The 23,975-nt window shown below is 48.5% G+C and overlaps 1 protein-coding gene across 1 annotated transcript in view; it reads right to left on the reverse strand.

Annotated features, from left to right (window-relative positions):
• Positions 1 to 23,975, reverse strand: part of MDGA2 (MAM domain containing glycosylphosphatidylinositol anchor 2) — a 256,870-nt gene that overhangs the window by 119,878 nt on the left and 113,017 nt on the right. The window contains 2 exon segments of the mRNA XM_050335716.1: positions 10,929 to 11,061; positions 14,879 to 15,075. Coding sequence (XP_050191673.1) covers positions 10,929 to 11,061; positions 14,879 to 15,075 — 330 coding nt within the window.

Consider the following 23,975-nt stretch of genomic DNA (forward strand, 5'->3'; position numbering starts at 1 on the left):
ACGAAGGGGCAGGGCAGGGCAATTCATTGTAGGATATCAACATAAATAACAGAAATATAAATAATAGAAATAGAAGATCCCACTCTGAGCTGTGACACCCTGTGTCATCTCCAGGGAGGGATCCACGCTTGCTGGATTCAGGCTTTGCTCCAAGGCACACTCTGAACTGCATAAGTGATGAGCCAATTTATAAATATATATGTATATATATACTCCTAGTACAGGAAAAGCAGCAGTCCTAAATAAAGCCAGGCATGTGAAGGTGAAGGATTGACATTCCAGGCAAAGAATAGCAGGGAACGTGATAATAAAAAAAAAGGAAAGGAAATAAAACTGTTACATTCAGAAATCAGATCACTCTCCTCATTATGACAGAGAGATATTCCCGTGTGTTCTGCTTTATATAGGAATCTTATTTCAATATTAAAGGAAGACACACTAATCACTGGAGGCAAACACAAGAGTCAACTCCAAAATCAGAGTTTCCTTTATTTGGAGTTCACCCAGGAGGAATTTGCTTTCTCTGCCTTCAGAGAACACAGGTGGGAAGGGTTTCATTTATACCTGTCCTAGCACAGACAGATCAGGCTGGGGGATCCCAGGATATCCTGAGCTGGAAGGGACCTCCAAGGATCACCCAGTCCAACCTCCAGCCCTGCCCAGGACACCCCAACATTCCCCCCTGTCCCTCAGAGCGTTGTCCAAACCCTCCTGGAGCTCTGGCAGCCTTGGGGCCGTGCCCACTGCCCTGGGGAGCCTGTTCAGTGCCCAACCACCCTCTGGGGGAAGAGCCTTGTCCTGAGATCCAAGCTGACCCTCCCTGGCACAGCTCCAGGTCATCCCTCGGGTCCCATCACTGGTCACCAGAAGGAAACCCTCTGGGGGCTCAGGAGAGCAGAGGTTCACAAGCAAAGCCCCCTCTTCCAGCTCCTCCTGGCCTGGGACTCTGCAGATACTTCCCAGCAAGAATTCCTGGGTTCATGCAACTCAAAAGCGAAGAAATCTGGCTAAAAATTGGGACAAGAAACCAAGTCAGCTCTGCCAGCTGTGTCTGTTTGTTCACACCCTCACCTGGTGGATCCCAAATCCCCCTGATTTGGGATTCCAGCTGTGAAACTGGGCAGTGTTTCATGCTCAGGCAGGTGTGCCTGGGTGGAGGTGGAAGACACAGGGATCCAGGAATGCCCTGTGCAAGCAGAACTGAGCTCCAGCCCTGCAGGGTCACCACCAACCACGGGGAGCACTCAGGGGGCTCCTGTTTCTCTCTCCTGGCTGGATTTAAGTTTTGGGTTTTTCTTTCCCAGGAGCTGCTCTTTGCTCTCCCCAAACATCAGGTCATGAGTCAGGGAGCAAGGGAGCCCCAGATAAACCTTCCAAACTCCCAGGGGAAGATGAAAGGCCAACTGATGGGGCTTTCACCACGATGGCCTCATAATCCTGTGGATGAAAGGGGCCCTTTGGATCCATGGGGGAGAGAGACAGAGCAGGGGTGGGATTAAAATGCTGTGACACCTCCTTTTCATCCCTCAAAACAGCAAGCACAGGAAAATGAGGGATTGCAGGCAGGAATCTCTCTTTACTTACATTACACACTTCCCTCCATTCCCACCAACCCCACAGACAAACAAACAGAAATCCAGCAACTCACTGCCCTGAAAAACCTGATGTAATCCAGAGAATATAAAGAAATTCAGGAAGGTCGTTGAGGTTTTCAGCAAATCAAACTCAGTGGAGAACAAAAAGGGTCAAATGCCTCTTATGGAGAGAATATTCCCAATATTCACAGCAACAATGAGCCATTACTTTGATATTTCTCTGCCTGAATCTCTATAATCTGCATCGTATCACAAAGCACCAATAACTCTGATCCTCAGATTTCCAGCTTTATGGTACAACTGAGGATAGAACCAGCTCTACTGCACTGGCTTATTGTCCTGGGAATGTTGCCAAATTCCAGCCTAGGAAGGAAGAGGCTGGAAGTTTTCTGGTGGCCACTTGGACTTCTTTCCAGGTTCAGCTCTACCAGCAGCCCATCTCTGAGGGTACAACCTCCTCTCCCAGTGCAACCAGCAGTGACCTCTCCCCCTACCAGACAGGAGTGGGGAAGGGGGGATCAACCCCCCCCTGCTGATGGACCAAACATCAGCTGGGGACCTGTTTGGACCTGTGGCTTCTGTCACAGCTCTGAGGGGCTGTTCCAGCAAGGAAAGAGGAGAGAGAGAAGGGAGAAGGAGGGAATATGAGAATCACAGCAGAATTTGGGTGGGAAGGGAACTTAAAGATCATCCCATCCCACCCCTGCCATGGGCAGGGACACCTTCCACCAGCCCAGGGATCCCAACCTGGCCTTGGACACTTCCAGGGATCCAGGGACAGCCACAGCTTCTCTGCCCAACCTGTGCCAGGGCCTGCCCACCCTCCCAGCCAGCAATTCCTTCCCAATCTCCCATCTCTCCCTGCCCTCTGGCAGTGGGAAGCCATTCCCTGTGTCCTGTCCCTCCATCCCTTGTCCCCAGTCCCTCTCCAGCTCTGCTGGAGCCCCTTTAGGCCCTGCAAGGGGCTCTCAGGTCTCCCTGGATCCATCTCTTCTCCAAGGGAACCCCCCCAGCTCTTCCAGCCCTGGCAGCATCTCCATGGTTTCCTCTGGACTCTCTCCAGCAGCTCCACGTGCTCCCTGTGCTGTTCCCAGGGCTGGGGCAGCTCTGCAGGGGGGTCTCACCTGAGGGGGCAGAGGGGCTTCTGCAGGTCTGATTTACCAGATATCTCCTTTTTTTAACTCCATCCAGGAATTCTTTCCCCTCCCAAAGCCAAGGAACAGCTCTCAGTGCTCCCCAGGGGTGTTGCATCAGTGCAGGTCCAAAGTCTCCCCCCAGGGAGGGAACACAAAGCTGGAGCACAAAGGGAGTGGCAAAGGCACAGAGACAAAGCTCCAGGGGACAGCAGGGACACTGCACACTGACTGGGCTGCTCTGGTGGCTGCAAAAATCTCTTTTCCAGATTTTTTTTGAGTAGAGACACATCAGGCAAAAAGTTTCAGACTGGCTGAGGCAGGGGATGGAGCTCCCTGTCCTGTCAGCTCTGTGCCTGCCCTGGGTCCAGTGACAGCTCCTCTTCTCTGCCTCCAGCTCTCTCCTCTCAGCAATCTCCCCCTGGGCTTTCCAGCCCTCAGTATCCAAAGATCAGCCTCATCCACACAGGGAGGATTCAGATGGCAGGAGATGGGTGACAGCAATCCTGCCTTTAGGATGTGGATTTACAAATCCATCAGGGGCCTGTGGATTGGGAATGGGCAGAAAGTGTCATTTTTAACAATATTCCCGTGCCAACCTCACAATAATCCCAGTGTTCTGCAAATCCTCTTAGATCCCCTACAGAAAACTGAAACTTTGGCCTAATCCTCTCCCTAAAATGGATATTTTTTTTCTCTGCTGTAGTTATTTGTAAACTTTTGGGGCTAAACATCACACACAGCACAAGTCTGAACCCTGTGATTCATCAACAGAGGGGTTTTTTTTTCAGTCCAGCCTGATTAAAAAATGGAACAGGCATTTATAAAGATGACAAGATGATCCAGAGCAATTATAATAGTTGATGATTATACCAAAATATTGTTTGAAGGATTATTAAACCTCATGCTTTAGGGCAGAAAATGTATCTTTCTTTCTGGCATGGCAGGCCAGGCTATCACAGAGCTGTCTCTGCACACTCTTCCTGCTCCCTGCTGGAATGGTTCCTGCTGGCTCTGGTTCAGGATGGACATGAGATGTGATCCAAAGGGACAATCCATGTGTTTATCCATCATTTGCATTTATAAACCAGCCAGCAAAATTGAACTCCAACTAGGAGAGCCACAATGTGATCCCAAGCTGGGATATGAAATGCCAGGATGGTTTGGGTGGGAAGGGACCTTAAACACCATCCCATCCCACCCCTGCCATGGGCAGGGACACCTCCCACCAGCCCAGGGTGCTCCAACCTGGCCTTGGACACTTCCAGGGATCCAGGGGCAGCCACAGCTTCTCTGCCCAACCTGTGCCAGGGCCTGCCCACCCTCCCAGCCAGCAATTCCTTCCCAATATCCCACCTAAATCTCCCCTTTTCCCCTGTGTCCTGTCCCTCCATGCCTTGTCCCCAGTCCCTCTCCAGCTCTCCTGGAGCCCCTTTAGGCCCTGCCAGGGGCTCTCAGGTCTCCCTGGATCCTCCTCTTCTCCAGGGGAACCCCCCAGCTCTCCCAGCCTGGCTCCAGAGCAGAGGGATCCAGCCCTGGGAGCAGCTCCATGATTTCCTCTGGACTCTCTCCAGCAGCTCCACGTGCTCCCTGTGCTGTTCCCAGGGCTGGGGCAGCTCTGCAGGGGGGTCTCACCTTGGGGGGGGGGCAGAGGGGCAGAATCCCCCCCTCACCTCACAACACCCAAAGTGATGGAGACACAGGAGGTTCTCAGGTATCAAATCCAACAAATTTAGACAGAATTCCTGATGTAACCCATCCACCCCTGCCAGAAGGAGTCAAGACAAAATTGATGTATTTTTATACCACCCCCAAAGCCACGTCCAAAGCTCCACCTGGCTGAGGTCTCTCTCAGATGATTCCCAGCCACCAGGATTAACGGGATCCACGATGGGCCATCCAGGTTTGCCCAGCAAAGCATCTCCCACGCACAACCTTCACCCCACAACAGGCAGAGACTCAGCCAGGGATAAAAATCCTTCCACCCTGACAGGAATAATCAAACTCATCACCAAACAATAGCAAGCTTTGGTAAATATTTCCAGGGCTGAGTGCACGGAACAAGCTTTCCAAACGTCGTTTTTTGGGCCCTGGAATGAGAACAGCTCAGTGTTCCACCAGCTCTGCCTCTTCCCTGCCCTTCAGAAGCCGGGGTTTGGGAGAGACAGAGCCACATTTCGGAGTCATGGTTGGCTTGGCAGGGGACAAAGAGAGTGGCAGTGGCACTGGAGCCCCTGCCCAGCGGGAACAAGGCTCTACTCATCCCCAGGGAAAGCATTCACGGCGCAGCTGCAGCCTCGTGAAGGGGCTCCCATTGAGAGCACCTCGTGGGCGAGCATTCCCGCTGCATCCCGGGATTTCAGAGCCTGCCTGGGAACACGGCAGTGCACGGAATGTTTGTTAAAAATGGCGCTTTCTGCCCCTTCCCCATCCCCAGGCTCCCCGTGGGTTTGTAAATCCTCATCCTAAAGGCAGGATTGATGTCACCCATCTCCTGCCATCTGAATCCTCCCTGTGTGGATGAGACTGATCTTTGGATACTGAGGGCTGGAAAGCCCAGGGGGAGATTGCTGAGAGGAGAGAGCTGGAGGCAGAGAAGAGGAGCTGTCACTGGACCCAGGGCAGGCACAGAGCTGACAGGACAGGGAGCTCCATCCCCTGCCTCAGCCAGTCTGAAACCTTTTGCCTGGGACAAACCCAAACACTCCCAGTGACAAAGTGCTGTTGCAATGACACAGGGCCACGACACACAGCCCTGCTGGCCAAGGCCCTGCAGAGGATTTAAATCACAGCCACGGCTTTGTTTTACCCTCATTAACGTGGGAACACGAGACAAGTCAGGCACTGACAGTGCAGGGATGGAGACTGACTGTAAAATTAATAATTAATGGCTACAACACACAGCAACCCTCACAGAGGAACAAACCAGCGTGAAACTCACTCTGGCCTTGATGAATGAACGGGGCAAGGGCTTCTCAGGTGGAGCCCAAAGCAAGGAGTCACTGAGTCATGGTTAACACTGAGATACTGCTGAATGAGGCCAGTCCTCAAGACTGAACCTTCAAGAAGCTTCAACGTCTCCTTTCCCTCAGAGAAGCTGTGGCTGCCCCTCCCCTGGAAGTGTCCAAGGCCAGGTTGGAGCACCCTAGGCTGGTGGAAGGTGTTCCTGCCCGTGGCAGGGGTGGCACTGGGTGGGATTTAAGGTCCCTTCCCACCCAAACCATTCCCTGGCCCATGAGCAGAGGGGTGTTGATCCTCCCTTTCCCTCATCCCTGGCTGGTAGGAGGAGAGGTGAGGGTTGGTGGCATTGAGAGTGGAGGTTGTGCCCTCAGGGATGGGTGAGTGTGGCCACCAGGGAACCTCCAACCTCTCCATTCCCAGGCTGGACTTCGCCAACGTGCCCAGGACAATAAGTTGGACTAGATGGGCTTTAAATTCCCTTTCAACCCAAGCCATTCCAGGATTCATTCCATGATCCCACAAAGATGTTCACTGAACTTGAAAGAAGCTCCTGCTACTGCCTGGGATGGGGGTCTGAGGCTGGCACTGCACTGGGAAGGAAAGAAAGATCTGTCACTCATGGAGCAGACAGAGAAAATCATGTCCTAATTACAGTGAGACAAATGTATGCATTTCCAGTGGATATATGGAATTGAGGAAACGTCACAATTCGCTTTAGGGATTACTGGAAATGCAAAGAGAAAACCAATAATTTAATAGCAATATCAAAGTGGAGGCAGAAAGTCCTGTCCTTGACAACTCACTCATCTGTGATGAATAGAAATGAAAGGACATAATTTCCTCCAGTTTTGTGCATTATTTGATAGGCAGAACTGAGGTAATAGAACATAATTGAATTATACTTTCATTTGTGTGTGTGTGTGCAACCATTTCATTTACAGCCAGGATTCCTTGCAGGAATACAATGCAGATATTCCCAACAATACACAGAATGCACAGTCCCTTTCAAGTCAGAGCAAAGAGAGGAAGCCTTTGAGGTCCCTGAGAGCATCATTTCTGCCCCTATTTACTCAGGAGACTTCAAAAAAGAAGAATTCTAATTCCCAGATTTTGAATTAGAATCAGAATCCCAGGATGGTTTGGGTTGGAAGGGACCTTCCCAGCCTGGAATGGGCCCCTCCAGAGCTGTGTTTAGGGTACAACTCAGCCTGGCTCAGCTCAGCCACCCCAAAGACAGGCAGGTCTAAATTCAGCCTGGCTTAAACCAACCACCCCAAAGCCAGGCTTGATCCTGGCTCAGCTCAGCCACCCCAAAATCAGGCAGGCTTAAATTCAGGCTGGCTCCATCCCAAGGCAGGCAGGATTAGGCTGAGCCTGGCTCAGCTCAGCCCCCCCACAGTCGGGTGTGCAGTCTGAGGTCACGGATCTTGTGGAGATCTCAGCGCCCCTAAAGCTCAATTCCTGCTTTCCAAAAATAGCTGGCACAAGCTGCTCTTCAACCCCCCCTTCCCCGAGCTGAGCTCTCCCTGACACCTCAGACAAACCCTGCTGCAACAGCAACGGCCTAATTAGTGCATCAGCAACGAGTGGCTAATGAGGAGCTGCCAAGAAAGGCCCCTCAGGGTCGTGGAGGAGCAATCTGGACACAAAGCAAACATCAGCAAGACGTGCTTGGGAGAAGGGACTTCTCAAACTGGGAGGAAGTTTGATGGGAAATCCACGGATCCAAGGGTGCTGAACCTGGTTCTTACAAAGCTGGGACCTGTGGAGAGAGCTCTGCATGCCCTGAGATGTTGACCTGCACCAAGGAGGGGGCAGGGGAGACCACCAGGACCGGGGGAGGGGGAGATGATGTGACCCCAGGTGAAAATAAAGGAGATACTTTCTTTGGGTCATAGAGGCATTAGGGTTGAAAAAACCTCTGAGATCATGAAGTCCAACTGATTTCCCCCAGCACTGCCAAGGCCACCACTGACCCATGTCCCCAAGTGCCACATCCACACAGTTTTTTAACACCTCCAGAGATGGGGACTCCACCCCTTGGGAATATTTTTCCCAGCTTCCCTAATTCCCTTAACACTGTGTTGTCTGAATGACCAGAAACAAAGTAAGTTTATCAGGACAAACTACATCTTAATGAATTAAACCCTTTTTTAATTTGTTTCTTGCATTCCCCAGACAAAACAGCAGCTTCAGCTGTGATTTCAATAAGCTTTGTCGGGCAGCTGAAAAATCCCATATTGAAACCCTCATCTTTCCTGGTAGAAGTTCCTGTGCTGGGTGATTTTATGTTGGAAGCTGCCAAAAATCAGCCTCAATTAATGTATTAAGGACTCCCTGCACTAAAGAGCCTGAACTGGCTGCTAAATTATAAACTAATATAATTTCCAAATGAACCTGTGCCACCAAATTGAGATAAACCTTGGATTTGCTTTTGCTTATTCATATTAGAACGAGTATTATGAGAAGCCCAGAATTCCAGGGGTTTTATGGGTAAATATCCTGCCTTTTCTCCGACAGTTTGGAACAATGAACGCTCCTGAAAGGATCCATTCATGTTATTATTAGCTCAGAGCACTCAGATGTGCCATTCAGCCTGAGCTGGGTCTAAAATTACCTTCCCCAGCTCCGAAGATGAGACAGTGACTCACAGGGAGACTGGGGATGGATCTTGGTGTCATCTGTCAGTGGTTCCTGTCTGACACCCAGCACAGCTATGCTGGGAATAACAGATCCATGGATTTCTGCAGGAGGACAAGCTTGTCCCTGCTAAGGGGCACCTCCTGACCAAAGCATTTCCAGGCCCTGAGAAGCTGTGGCTGCCCCTGGATCCCTGGAAGTGTCCAAGGCCAGGCTGGAGCAAGCTGGGCTGGTGGAAGGTGTCCCTGGGTGGCACTGGATGGGATTTAAGGTCCCTTCCAACCCAAACCATCCTGTGATTCCATGAAATGTGGAACAGCCAAATTGCCAGCGATTTTCCATTAGATCCCACACTTTGCAGCTGAATTTGTAGCCACAGCAATCCCAGTCCCTGTGGTGCCGTTTGCACCTCGCAGACACTCCTGTCTCTCCATGACGAGCCTCCAGCTCCAAATTAAAAACACATGGACAGGGTAGGACAGCCCTGCACCAAAACAGGATCAGCTTCAGGCTCTGATTTTCATTACTTTGGATTTATCTTGGATTCCTCTGGGTTTACAATTTCTGTAATTTCTGTGGAGTTACACCAGGTGATGTTTTACCACAGAACTTCCATGTGTGATGAAACCTTATTAAATGAGAGAAGTTTTGTCTCAGAGTCATCAGCACATCAGTCCCTGTCTGGAACGAGCTGTTGCAGTAATCACTATTCACATCTAATCTTGCCCTTGATGGTTACAACCAAATTCCTCGTGAGTAAGTGTGAACCCGTGTAATTTTTCAGGGCTTGTTTGCTTTGGAAATTACTCCAGCAGAGTAATGCAGCAAGACAACCTTATTCCAAAATAAACATGACATCTGGAAGGTGGCAATAATTCATTCTTTTAGCAAAATTACCCCACATTCTCTTGCCCTCAGCAACAGCAAAGTTATCACTGGGGAAAATGGGAGAGGTGACGATTCCCACGCTCTTCTTGTGGATGAAGGTGGATGAGTTACTGCTTGGAGGTTGCTCCCACCTCCCAGCCACACGTCCCTGGGGCAAAGAGGCTTCTGCTCTGAAACCAGAGCAGCTCATGAGGGACAAACCTCACTGCAGGATATGTTTTTTCCCCTGGCAAAATTAACGAGGGACTGAATTAAGGGCTCCCAAATCGTTTTGCCAGGTACCTGCAGATCCTCCATAATTGCCAGGCTGTGAACCTGGCTGTGTGCAGCAGTGAAAGCACCACAGGCCTCAAGTCCCTGCTGTCAGATCAGCAATTCAGGAGGAGCTGAAGGCAAACCCTTGGAATCAAAGCCGTGAGGACAGAGATAATGTGAGGTGTGTGAGTGCAAATAAAACGCGCCGTTCATCGCCGACGTCCTGGGAATGTTGATGCCTCCCCTGTGCTCTGTTCCTTTGCTCCCTGATTTCAGGGCCCTGAGGCAAAACCTGTTAAGGCATAACCCAACCTGATCCAAGCTGAAGCATCCAAATGTTCCAGCATTTCCTGCAGAGCTGTTCTCCCAAACGCACTTCTCTGAAATTCCTGATGATTCCGAAATCCGAGCTGAGAGCTCTGCTCTGAAGTGTTTCAGACACTGCAGGTCCCGGACACAGAGACCTTAGGACAGTTCAAATCTTTGATTACCATCCTGGAAATCAGCATTCCCAATTACATTCCTTGGGATTGATCACTGGTGTGAAGCTCTCAAGACACAAAACCATAACAAGGGGCAGAGACACAACCAGCTGTTTGCTCAGGCAGGGACAAGCCCAAAGAAAAGAGTAAATTCCCCAGAAATTCCAGAAATGGAAACAGCTTGGCCAGAGATTCTACCTAAATAGTTATCCTTTTGCAAAGCATTTCCACACAACTGCTTGGAAATTCCCATTTGAGCTAATTAAATCTGAAATAAAACATTTCTATTTAAATCAATGCACCAAATCGAAGGCTGAGTCAATGTAAGAACATATCAAATCAATCCCATGAAAAAAAATCAATCCTTTAAATCAATGTAAGAATATGAAAAGGTTGTGGTTTGTCTTTTGGTTTTTTTTTTCTAGGAAATATTTTTTTGAACAGAAACTGTCAGTTTTCAACACAGCACAGGAAAGACATGGAATTGTTGGAGGGATTCCAGGGTAGGTGAAAAGGAATGGAGCCCCTCTGCTCTGGGGACAGGCTGGGAGAGCTGGGAGGGTTCCCCTGGAGAAGAGAAGGCTCCAGGGAGACCTGAGAGCCCCTGGCAGGGCCTAAAGGGGCTCCAGGAGAGCTGGAGAGGGACTGGGGACAAGGCATGGAGGGACAGGACACAGGGAATGGCCTCATACTGGAAAGGGGAAGATTTGGGTGGGATATTGGGAAGGAATTTCTGGCTGGGAGGGTGGGCAGGCCCTGGCACAGGTTGGGCAGAGAAGCTGTGGCTGCCCCTGGATCCCTGGAAGTGTCCAAGGCCAGGCTGGAGCACCCTGGGCTCATGGAAGGTGTCCCTGCCCACGGCAGGGGAGTTGAAATGGGAAGATCTTTGATGTCCCCTCCCACCCAAACCGTTCCCCAATTCCAAGGCAGCCCCTGGACCGTGGTGAGGGTGAGGGGGCGCTGGGGGAGCCCACCTGTCCTGTTGGAGAGGCGGAAGGACACCATCTTGTCGGGGATGCTGCAGACGTTGCGCACCGAGGCGATGCAGCTGTAGTTGGCGTAGTCCTGAGGCCGCAGGTTCTTCAGCTTCAGGATCTTCGTTTCTCCCTGCCAGGGGAGGACGAGAATTAGGAAGGGACGGAGGAAGGCGGACAAGGAGGGATGAAGGGAACACCCAGACTTGGGAAGTTTGGCAGAGACTTTCAAGTCGCAGCGTTTTTTTGGGATAATTTATTTTAATAAATATTATCTATGAGAATAAAAAAAAAAAGAAAGTAAAAAATGTAATAAGATGTAAATAAAATAAGAGTTAAAAGAAATGATAAATAAATTGATTAAATTAGTAAATTATCAATAAAAAATAAAAATAGATAAAAATAGAATGAAATAAATAGAATAATAAGCAAAATAATGGAGTGGTAAGTAAAATGAAATAAATTCAAGTGGTAAATGAATTAAATAGAAATAAAAGATAAAATAAATTAGAAACTACAGAAAATAAAAGGAAAAAGAGAGAGAAGGAGAAGAAGACAGGAAGGAAGAAATGAAGAAAGAAAGAGAGAAAGAGAGAAAGAGAAAGAAAGAAAGAAAGAAAGAAAGAAAGAAAGAAAGAAAGAAAGAAAGAAAGAAAGAAAGAAAGAAAGAAAGAAAGAAAGAAAGGAAGGAAGGAAGAAAGAAAGAAAGAAAGAAAGAAAGGAAGAAAGGAAGAAAGAAAGAAAGAAAGAAAGAAAGAAAGAAAGAAAGAAAGAAAGAAAGAAAGAAAGAAAGAAAGAAAGAAAGAAAGAAAGAAAGAAAGAAAGAAAGAAAAGAAAGAAAGAAAGAAAGAAAGAAAGAAAGAAAGAAAGAAAGAAAGAAAGAAAGAAAGAAAGAAAGAAAGAAAGAAAGAAAGAAAGAAAGAAAGGAAAGAAAAGAAAGAAAGAAAGAAAGAAAGAAAGATAAAATTAATAAAAAATAAATTAAAATAAATTAAAAAAATTAATAAAGAAATACATTTCCACAATGCAAAAAGCCCAAGGTATTTACAGAAATCCTGCTGCTTCCCTTGGAAAAAGAGCTGCTGGTGGATTTTCTTTTCAGCCAGCGGTGTAACCACAGAGCAGGGCTATGGAATGCTGGAGTTCCTTCAGCAACATTTGGAAGGAAACTGGGCAGTGTGGGATTCCCACTGCAGTGCTCACAAAGCATCAAAAACCAAGCAGGAAAGGATCATTACGCAGTGTCCTGGGGTAGCTGAGCAACTCTGAACATCACCAAAGTTTGAGTGATGTATTTAACTTATTTTAACAATATCATGTGGACAAACTGCCTGGGAACACTGCAACAAAAATAGGGGGGTCTGAGGAAAGGCTTCTGTGGAACAGCAAGGAAAATAAATCTATAAAAAAGGAGATAGAAACGAACAGGCAAGAAAAACCAGTCCTTGAAATCAGGCCTGGGAGACGTCTGGAATGTCGGGACTCAGGTGGTTTTAACCTGTACTCAGTGGCACGGGAATGATGGGATTAAAGTGAAGCCCCTGTGATTTAATGTTTGCAATGGAAAGGCTGATCCTGGAGATGGAGATCCTGCCTTAAGGAGGTTTATCTGGGCTAGGGAAGGGCCTGATCCAGGCTGGCAAAGTTCTGGAAGCGCAGGGCGGCCACATCCCAGCAATTCCATCCTCGGCTCCGCTCCCCGAGTCCAACCTGCGGGCTGAGCCCACAATGGAATCCTGGATCATGTCCCCAGATTGCAGAGATTTACAAAAACCTACGTGTTTTCTTCACTGGTTTGGATAATTAGCCTAATTACGTCTAATTGCATAATTATTGTAAATACAGCAAATTTAATCTCGCACTCAGGCAATTACAATGTGTGACGAGGAGGATGCAAACTCGGAGGGGAAAAAACCTCCACTGAGGTTTGGGATTTGGGAAGTTCAGCATTTCCAGCGCTCCCACAGAGCTGAACCTTCAGGTTTGCTCTGGGTGGGCTTTAAGGTCCCTTCCCAACCCAAACCATCCTGGGATTTTGTGATTGCTGAGACAAGAAAACCATCAGAACTATCCCTTTTCTGGGGGTAAAAAAAATACCTGAGAAACTTTGAGTCACAACTTGTTTCCCTTTCCACCTGACCTGCTTTTCAGATTATAATCCACCTTTAAGCCCCTGAAGGAGAAAATTCCATCCCAAATTTGTGTCTCCTGCTGTCAAATCCCCTCCGTCCCCCTTCGCATCAGCTCTCACTGTCTGCAACCCCTCTCATTAGCTCAGCTAATTATGCAGAAGATGCTGATGACTCTTGACCCTTTAATTACATCTTTTTCCTCTTATAAACACAGATCAGGCCTTGTCAGCACAGAGACAGGACACCCTGATTCAAACTGACCTCCAAGAAAGGCATAAAGGTTATTATGGATGAGCTCTTAACCATCAACAGGACAATGTGATTTACTCATTAATTAAGCCCACTCATAGATTTTAGGAAGGATGATCCAAACAAGCTGAAAACATTAAAAAAAAAAAAATCTAATTTATCTAATTTCATGTGGCACATTTCATTAGATAAATTCTTAGATTTTAGGGGAGGCAATAATCAGCATTTCCATGCTGAAATATAAAATAGAAAGTCCCCCATCCACAGAGACTCTCACTTTTTAATTAAAACATTTAAAACCTCCACTTTACACACTTGAGTCCCAGCAAACAAGCCACAGATTTGCTAAACTGGGTCCGTACACGTTAAATTAAAAATAATCTCATTACATGGAGCAGACCAATAACTGGGCTCTGCAATCTAATTCCCATCTCTGCAAGGCTCCAGCTCCACATTTCTCAGGGAAATATGGAGCAATATAAAGCTGTCAAGCACAATAAAGGGGAAAAAAAATGAAGGTGCTCTCAAATTATGAGCTGAAAATTATTTATGAAAGTCACAGGTTGCTTTCTGCTCTGAACACCAAATTACCAGGCAGTTTTCACCTCAGTCTTTACTTGTTATTGCTTGAGACTGTTCCAAAACAATTTTTCTCCTTTTTTATTTTCTTTTCACTTTTTTTTATTTATTTTTTTTTTCCCCAACACCATCCCACACTTTTGTCCACAGACAATGGGATTTTGCCACCTTTTTATTCTGGGGCTGTGCAAGTGTGTTAACAATTAACAATGAATTAATCTCACTTAAGCTGACAGAGCCCAGACTGCTTTCGTGGCTGTGAGTGGGAGCAGGAAGGCTTTAAAAATGCATTTATTCCATTTTTTGCCACCTCCCCTTTCAGGTGGGTAATTCTGAAACAAAAAAAAATTCTATTTAAAGACAGGAAAAGCAGAAAAAAATAATAAAAAACCCACCACTGGGAGTTGCCAAAGAATTATGGAATCATTAAGGGTGGGAAAGACCTTTAAGATCTAAACTAAAACATGTCCCCAGGTGCCACCTCCACGGGTTTGTGAGCATTTCCAGGGGTGGGGACTCCACCACTGCCCTGGGCAGCCTGTCCCAATGCTTTCCAACTCTTTCCAAGAAAAACATTTCCCTAATATTTAATCTCAACCTCCCCTGGCCTTCCCAAAAAGCTTTTTGGGCTGTAACTTCTGTGTGGAATCACCTTGTTGGGTTGGGAAGGATCAGAAATCAGGAGTCAAAATCAAGAGGTCTGGGCTTGCAACCCGCAGGAAAAATCACTTTAAAAGGCCTACCCAGATAGGGACATCCTCCCACAGCTTCCTATTTCATAATTTTACCAGAAAAAAAAGTATTTCACAAAATAATAGAACCACATTTTATCTTAGGAATTCTTTTAACAACAACCGGGCGCGTTCGGTCGGGATGTCACGACTTGGCGGTCGCCCCCACATTCCCACCCCACAAACCAGGCAGGGACCTGCGGGCAGATCCTTTCCCAGAGCCTAAAGGAGGCCGAAATTCCCTCCTGGGATGTCCTACCTGGGTAAAGAAGGGCTCGTAGATCTCCACCCCTTTGTCGGAGCCCTGCAGCAGCACCTCCTGCCCGCGGCGCCAGCTGTACCGCACGGGCGGGTTGGAGTTGGCCACGCACCTGAGGAACACGGTTTTCTCATAGTAAAACTGCTCCTTGGCCTCCCCAATGCTCTGGTGGACTGTCACTATTGGGTCATCCAAATCTGGGGAAGAGACAGGAAGAAAAAGCAACATAAAGTCAGGTTTTAGTTGAGTCTCCAACGGGAAGCGCGTGCGTTGCGTTGTGAACGAGTCAAGAGCAAACAGAGGCAACAGGTTGGATTTCCCTCCTATAAACACAGATCCACAAGCCCCAAACTTTAGGGATTTTGCAGCAAAATTCAGGTTTGGAGCTTGTTTTAATTTGGAGTTCTAAGTTTCATTTCTCAGCAAGAAAAAGTAAGATAAAGTCAGGCTTTAGTTGAGCCTTTTAATGGGAAGTATTTGTGTTGCATCGTGTTCGAGTCCAAAATAAACAGAAGCAACGTTGCTCCATGAGCCATAAATTTTAGGGATTTCACAGCAAATTTCAGTTTTGGAGCTTGTTTTCATGTGGAGTTTTAAATTTCATTTCTCAGGAAGAAAAAGCAAGATAAAGTCAGACTTTAGTTGAGTCTGTGATGGGAAGCATCATGTTCAAGTCAAGAATAAACAGAAGCAATATCACTCCATGAGCCATAAATTTTAGGGGTTTCACAGCAAAATTCAGTTTAGGAGCTTGTTTTCATGTGGGTTTTTAAATTTAATTTCATTTTCTTTCAGGAAGACAAAGCAAGATAAAGTCAGGCTTTAGTTGAGTCTACAACATGAAGCGTGTGTGTCACATCGTGTAGAAGCCAACAGCAAAACACAGGAAAAACAGTCCCATGAGCCACAAATTTTAGGGATTTTGCAGCAAAATTCAGGTTTGGAGATTGTTTTCACGGGGAGTTTTAAATCTCATTTGATTTTCTTCCAGGAAGACAAAGCAAGATAAAATCAGGCTTAGTTGAGTCTCCGATGGGAACCACATGGATGCAAGTCAAGAGCAAAACAGAGGCAACACAGCCACAGATTTTAGGGATTTTGCAGCAAAATTCAGGTTTGGAGCTTGTTTTAATTTGGAATTTTAAACTCCATTTTAATCCCCCCTTTTAAAACTCCAGTGGAATGGAGCTGCATTTCCCACTCACAGTTTTTAGGCACAGCATCATCTCCGATGCCACACGGGATAATGCCAATCATATTTTTATGATGTTTCCATTACTCCTTTGGTTTCAGCTGCTTTTTCAGCTTTACTACTTGTTTCTTTTATGCCTTTCAGACGAAATTACGAAGCTTTGGAAATAAATAGACAGCCTGATTTGCATCCTAATGGCAGGAGCCACCAGTGCATAGATCATGTGCACGCAGCTGTTTTTCCTTTAAAGCTGCAGTTTAATACAGCAATTTAATGCACATTCCCTTCTTTTAGTTACAGGCATTTAACTTCCAGCAGGTAAATTCATCACAGGCTTTAGAACACACTCCTCTTGATTAAAATACAGATATCATATAATTACTCCCACTGCAGCAGCAGCTCCAAAGAAAATGAGAGCCCCCCCACCACCACTGCAGAATTCCCGTATGGAGGGAAGGAACAACGATAGGCCTTGGAATGTGAGTGCACCAAGGTGAGAAAATTGGGCTTTATTCCACCAGGAGTGAGCAGACTCCTCTCAGCTGGGTGGTTATTATGGGCTTTGTTGGAAAGAACAGTTACACTGAGGGAGGAAAATCAAACACAAGAAGGAAGATTAAACACAGCAATGGATATTTTTCCTAAGTACTGGTTGAAAACACCCAACCTCCAAATGGCCACCCAGTTCCTTCCCAATATCCCTCTGGCAGTGGGAAGCCATTCCCTGTGTCCTGTCCCTCCATGCCTTGTCCCCAGTCCCTCTCCAGCTCTCCTGGAGCCCCTTTAGGCCCTGCAAGGGGCTCTCAGGTCTCCCTGGAGCCTTCTCTTCTCCAGGGGAATCAACATTCCCACTCAGCCTTGACTGAAATCATTTCAGAACCGTTTTCCCCTAAAATTTCCACAATGCTTTGAGTAGGGATTAATTCATCACTCAGCCACAAATTCAACCCCAGTTTTGCCAAGCCTTGTGTGAGTAACAAATGAGAGGACAATTCACCAGCTTTATCTGAGGCCACAATTCAGGGAAATGTAGAACAAGGGGCTCCAATCCTCATGTGAGCACTGCTGACAAGGGCAACCCACACACCCAAGTCCCTCATTGAAGGTGGGGAATCATGGAATCACAGAATTGATGAGGCTGGAAAAGCCCTCCAGGATCACCCAGCCCAACCATCAACCCACCACCACCAGACCACGTCCCCCAAGTGCCACATCCACGTGTCTTTCCAACACTCCCAGTGACTCCACCACTGCCATGGGCACCTTGTTCCAATACTTAACAACCCTTTCCATGGAGAAATTTCCCCAAGATCCAATCTAAATCTCTCCTGGTGGAACTGGAGGCTGTTTCCTCTCCTCCCTGGAAACAAGGACAGTTGTTTTTGGGGCAGCATCACGTGCATGTTGCTCAACCCCTGCTGGAACCCCCCCCAGTGTGTTGTGTGAGGTGTCCATGGGTGTGGCAGTTCTTACAACATTTGGGATTTTGTCCCTCCCCAGGAACTGTGAGCCCCGTGGGAGTAAGGGAAAACCACAGTTAACAAACTGAATAGCTTGGAGTGTATCAAAACCCCCAGTGAAAAGCAGTTTGCACCTAAAAATCAGTGCTGAGCTGCTCCACTTGGATTTGCATAACAAGGGCAAAGCCTCTTGGTTAATTTAGAAGCAAAACATGTTCCAAATTTTGCAGTAATTGAAGCAATGATACCTTGTAATGGGGCACAGATTTTAAGTAAATGTTACCCTCGTCCTACCCAACAAAACATTTAATTCCATATCACAGGAGCAAATTGTGGAACTGCTGCTCCAAATTAGGCTGACATTTCCTAATGAGATGGCAGGGTTGGTTTAAAGGTTATTTGAAATCCCAGCAGCTTTGGAAAAGGGGGGTTCTGTCTTCTACTCGTGCAGGAGGAAATAAAAAGGAGCAGATTAAGTGGCTGCAATTTTTAGGGCAAAGCACCTGTTTCCCTGGGTTTTCTGATGGGAACAGAAGGTTTCCCACAGGAAGGATTTCCAGGCTATGCTTGGGTGGCAGGCAAGGGATATTAAGGATCAATCAATTCCACCCCCTGCCATGGGCAGAGACACCTCCCACCAGCCCAGGCTGCTCCAACCTGACCTTGGACACTTCCAGGGATCCAGGGGCAGCCACAGCTTCTCTGTCCAACCTGTGCCAGGGCCTGCCCACCCTCCCAGCCAGCAATTCCTTCCCAATCTCCCATCTCTCCCTGCCCTCTGGCAGTGGGAAGCCATTCCCTGTGTCCTGTTCCTCCATCCCTCATCCCAAGTCCCTCTCCAGCTGATCCAACCCTGGCAGGGGGAAGCAGGCCCTGTGCTCTGCCAGGGGATGGATTTGGATAAGAGCAGAAGGAAACCTCAAAGCATTCCAGGCTGGGAATCCAACTGCAGCAAAACCCCTGCCAAAGCATTTCATAATGGTCAATTCATGGAAAATTCGCACTGCAGAACTGGATGGAATATTTTTCCATCCTAAGTGCTGGAAAAATCCCGGCAGCTGCGGCAAAGCAAGAGGAGCAGCAGGAACAGGAGGGAAAATAACCCTGCCAGTTGTTGGGAGATCTCACTGATCCTGCCCCGTGTTGGGCAGGGCCAGGCAAAGCTTTCACAGGGCTCTTACACAAGGCTGAGCTTTGCTCAGGCACAGCGAGGGCTGAAAGGTATAACGAGCATTAAAAGTATAAAAAAAAAAAGAACAACCTTAAAAAGATGTTTTCTGGATCATAGTGCCAAGGAAGAGATCACAGAGGAGGCATGAAACTCCCAAATTCCCTGCTTTTAGCCACCTGATCCCTGGGGGAAGCTCTGCAGAGCTCCCGTTCCTGGGGCTGAATGAATTGTTATTAATTGAGATTCAATTTTATAGAGAGACTTTTAAAAAAACCTATTTAAAGCTCTGTGGTCCAACAGCACAGGGATGTGGAGCTGCTGGAGAGAGTCCAGAGGAGGCCCCAAAGATGCTCCAAGGGTGGAGCCCCTCTGCTCTGGAGCCAGGCTGGCAGAGCTGGGGGGTTCCCCTGGAGAAGAGAAGGCTCCAGGGACACCTGAGAGCCCCTTGCAGGGCCTAAAGGGGCTCCAGGAGAGCTGGAGAGGGACTGGGGACAAGGCATGGAGGGACAGGACACAGGGAATGGCTTCAAACTCCTTTAGATGGGATATTGGGAAGGAATTGCTGGCTGGGAGGGTGGGCAGGCCCTGGCACAGGTTGGGCAGAGAAGCTGTGGCTGCCCCTGGATCCCTGGAAGTGTCCAAGGCCAGGTTGGAGCACCCTGGGCTGGTGGAGGTGTCCCTGCCCATGGCAGGGGGTGGGATGGGATGATCTCCGAAGTCCCTTCCAAGCCAAACCATTCCAGAATTCAATCATTTCCAACCCTGCACAAAAATAACGCTGTGAGGAGGAAATAGAAAGATTTAGAATTTGGAAGCTCAAGATGAATCACTTTAGTGCTTCACAAGAATGAAAAAAATTTTATAAAAAAACAAAAACCAAATTTTCATTTTGGGTTGATCAAATTACGAAGAGTCAACTGACTAATCACTCTTTAAATTAAACTGAAGTCATGGGTGTTGCTACATAGTTAAAGCCTATTAATCAAAATGAAAATAATTACAGAAATATGTTTTCCACTGAGGTTTCTGCCACCATTAGGTTCAATTTTTCAGTCTTTAGACTCGGAATTGAACCAAACAGCTTCCAACACCCAGATGGCACAGGCATGCCGAGCTCTGCACTGCAAGAATTCCCTGCACACATCCCTGAGCTCCCAAAAAAACCACCCAGTCCAGGCTGAGGAGATCAGGATGGGTCTGATCTGAGCGAGGTGAGAGCCGGGAATGTGGGTGTGGAAGGTGCTCACAGGTGGGGCACAGGTCACTGTGTCCTCTCTGTGCTGGATTCCACAGCATGGGAAGTGTTGTCTGGGAGCAGGAAACACGGGCCATCTCCCACAGGATGGCCTGGGATAGTGGGAGGGGGGTTGGAACTGGATGGGCTTTAAGGTCCCTCCAACCAGTGTGGGAATTCAGGGTTGAGGAAAAGCAGCATTCCAACTGCAGGCTTGTTATGGCCAAGCAAGTCTGACCCTGATCTTCTAGGGAAGTGACATCAGAGATGGAAAATGGGTTTTTCCTGGATGGCTCCAACCTCAGGTTTCCACCCCAGACTCCCTGATGTCTGTGCTGGGAGTTGGGATCATGGGAGCAGCTCCTGTTTGCTGGAATTAAATGTACTCCCAGCCCAGCAAATCACGAAATCCAGGATTTTCCTGGTCCCTCCCTGCAGAGCCTGCAGGGCTTGTGCTGCCTCAGAGGCTCTTCTGCATTTTCCATCAGCTTTGGGGTTCTCTCCCAGAGCTCTGGCAGCTGATTTCACTCTGGAATTCCATCCATCACCCCTGGATCAGCACTTCTCTCACTGTTTGCTGGCAATGAAAATCTGCTGTAAAGTGAGGAGTGTGAATATCGTCATCTTCCCTTATGGGGAATGCTTTGCTCAGGAATTTAAGCAAAAATAAGAATAAAATAATAAGGAAACTGAGATGAGGTTTAAAAGAAGGGATAAAGGGAAATGTGGCTGTTGTGTCACATGTCAAAAGAATATCCTGGGGTTAAAGGAAGCAGGAGGAAAATGGAAGGATTCGTAGAGATATAAATTAAGAGGGTGTTTTTTTCCCTCAGTGAAAGGCATGGGAATGACTTGGGGGGGACACCTTGGCTTTTCAAATCAGTCTTGGCATTTTGGGTAGTTTGGATGGAGATCCATGGTGGGACTGTTGGGGTGTCCTGTGCAGGGCCAGGATTTGCACTGGATGATCCTTGTGGGTCCCTTCCAACACAGGATATTCCAGGATCCCACGAACCCTCCCCTGAGCTCCAGGGGAAAGAGGACAGCAGGATCGCAGCCTTTATTTGCTGCATCATCTCATTTCAGCTGCTGGGGCTGCACAGTTGGCTGATTTCATTTGTTAATTAGCTGCCTTTGTCTTCAGACGTTCCAAGCAAGAGACGCTGGGAAGGCGGGATAAGAATAACAAACATCTGGAGTGACGGGAACGGCTCCGTCAGTTTGGGCAGAGCAGGGACAGCAGAACCTGCCTGGCAGAGCTGCAGCCCCAGAGGGATTCTGGAATACCATGGCCTTTGTGTTCTTTTCCCTACCAGAGCCTCCTTAACCCCGCACAAGTTTTAATCCCAGGATCATTTGGGCTGGAAAAGAGGATCAGAGTCCCCCCCTGTGCCCGATGCCCACCTTGTCCCCAGCCCAGAGCACTGAGGGACACTCCAGGCCTGCCTTGGACACCTCCAGGGCTGGGCACTCCAAACCTCCCTGGGCAGCCCCTGCAAGGAAGAAATTTTCCCTAATATCCAATTTAAACTTCTCCTGGTGCCACTCGAGGCCATTCCCTCTCCTCCTGTCCCTGTTCCCTGGGAGCAGAGCCCGACCCCCCCCAGCTCCCCCCTCCTGTCAGGGAGCTGCAGAGCCAGAAGGTCCCCCCTGAGCCTCCTTTTCTCCAGGCTGAGCCCCCCCAGCTCCTCCTAGGACTGACCCTCTATAATTCACAGAATCATGGAATGGTTTGGGTTGGAAGGGACATTTTTAAAGCCCATCCAGTCCCAACACAACACCTTCCACCAGCCCAGGTTGCTCCAAGCCCCATCCAAGCTGGACTTGGACACTTCCAGGGATCCAGGGGCAGCCACAGCTCCTCTGGCAAGGCAGGTTTGGAGTGCTTTATGTGTGACTTAGAAAATAATAATTCCATATATCCATTTCCTGCATTCCTATGGGCAGGATCACAAGCTGTCCTGCCCTCCATCCATGAGCGTGGAGGCACAACGGCTCCAAAAAGCTGGAAACAGGGGAGCCAAGTTATGTAGAACTCCACATCAGATCCTTTTCCCTCTGGAGCCCCTTGGGAAGAGATTTCTCCTGCCCCTGCAGCGCTGTGCTCGCTGGCAGAGCAGACCCAGCACGGCCAAACAAGCAGCACTCACAAAGGCAGACCCGAAAGGGAAGCGAGCGAGCGTTCCCTTCTTGTTCCCACGGCTGAGAGCACGACCCTGGGACACCCCGAGGAGCTGCCATTGATCTCCACTAGCGTTTAGAGGAGATCAAACCCGTGCCAGGAGGCTGTTAACACACTCCAACACAAAAGGACAACCCCAACGACCTCGGCAGTCAACAATGCCCCGCTCGGCTCCAGCTGGTTCCTGCCTGCAGTGCTGCTTTGCTGAGGGTTCAGTGCATCGACAAAGAATCCAAAGGGGGAAAATGTGAGGAAAGCTCAGTGGTTTTGTGGGGGAAATGTTTGCTCTGCTCTTTTAATGAGGTTATAAACACACCTGACTGGAACCAGCCCCAACTGCTCACGGGAGAACGTCCCAATGGCATCGGGAGGGTGGCACAGGGGGCACAGCCCTGCAGGAGGGGTTTCGTTATCCAAGGACACCAAACTGAGCCAATTGCCATTATTTAGGAGGCTGGGTTAGCACTGGAGTCCCCTGAGAGCAGACACAGTGGCTCTGGGGGTTTTGCATGTGCAGCACTAAGACAGAAACATCACCCACTAAAATCCTCCATTTCCATAGGGATGGGAACGGCCCTGAGGGGAAGGACTGGGGGTGTTGGTGGGTGAGAAAGCTGGACATGACCTGGAAATGTGCCCTGACAACCCAGAAACCCAGACTGGGCAGGAGCTGAGGGGGAACCCTCTGGCCCCTCAGGTGAGACCCCCCTGCAGAGCTGCCCCAACCTTGGGAACAGCACAGGGAGCACGTGGAGCTGCTGGAGAGAGTCCAGAGGAAACCATGGAGATGCTGCCAGGGCTGGAGCCCCTCTGCTCTGGAGCCAGGCTGGGAGAGCTGGGGGGGTTCCCCTGGAGAAGAGAAGGATCCAGGGAGACCTGAGAGCCCCTGGCAGGGCCTAAAGGGGCTCCAGGAGAGCTGGAGAGGGACTGGGGACAAGGCATGGAGGGACAGGACACAGGGAATGGCTTCCCACTGCCAGAGGGCAGGGAGAGATGGGAGATTGGGCAGGAATTGCTGGCTGGGAGGGTGGGCAGGCCCTGGCACAGGTTGCCCAGAGAAGCTGTGGCTGCCCCTGGATCCCTGGAAGTGTCCAAGGCCAGGTTGGAGCACCCTGGGCTGGTGGAAGGTGTCCCTGCCCATGGCAGGGGGTGGCACTGGGTGGGCTTTAAGGTCCCTTCCACCCCAACCCATTCCACAATTCCATTACTCAATCCCACGTGGCACAGAGGAAGAAGGTTCAGTGGATTTTCCCAAGAATACAATCAGATTCTCCCCTAGGATGAAGCACATCCATGAACTCCTGACAGGGGTCACCAGCACAGGGCCAGTCTGGGACCCCCCCCCCGGAGCTCTGAGCACCCTCAGCACTGAGGGAATCGCTGGCATCACTGGCTAAACAACATTAAGAAATTAAAGGGCAAAGAAAAGAGCACCAGGAAAGCACTTAAAACACTGGGAAAAGTACCCAGGACTTGGGTTTGCAGGGAGAGACAGAAAGGGCACGACACATTTCATCCCTCAAGCAAGGAGAGTGAATAATAAAGTTATTACAGCCTGCAGGCACAAAGGAGCTCTTTTGGCCAATAAATTTAAAATTGGTAATAAATTTAAAAAGCAATGAAAGGAAGAAACCCCAATTTTAAAAGGGGGAAGAAAGAGAATTATTTGTTCTGGAGAGGAAGTAGTTGAATAAAAGAACAGGCTGTCCTGGCATACAGAGGGGTTCCTGGTCTCTTCAAACCATGATCAGAGGATTTTTAATTAAATACAAGTGATTTCCTTGAATATAAGAAGAGCAGGGGAAAAAAAAAAAATCAGCCCCCCCAAAAAAAGCCAGAGATAAAGGAGGTCAAACCA

Source organism: Myiozetetes cayanensis, unplaced genomic scaffold (genome assembly GCF_022539395.1).
Source record: "Myiozetetes cayanensis isolate MyiCay16 unplaced genomic scaffold, myiCay2020 scf6-25, whole genome shotgun sequence".
In the NCBI taxonomy this organism is placed as follows: domain Eukaryota; kingdom Metazoa; phylum Chordata; class Aves; order Passeriformes; family Tyrannidae; genus Myiozetetes; species Myiozetetes cayanensis.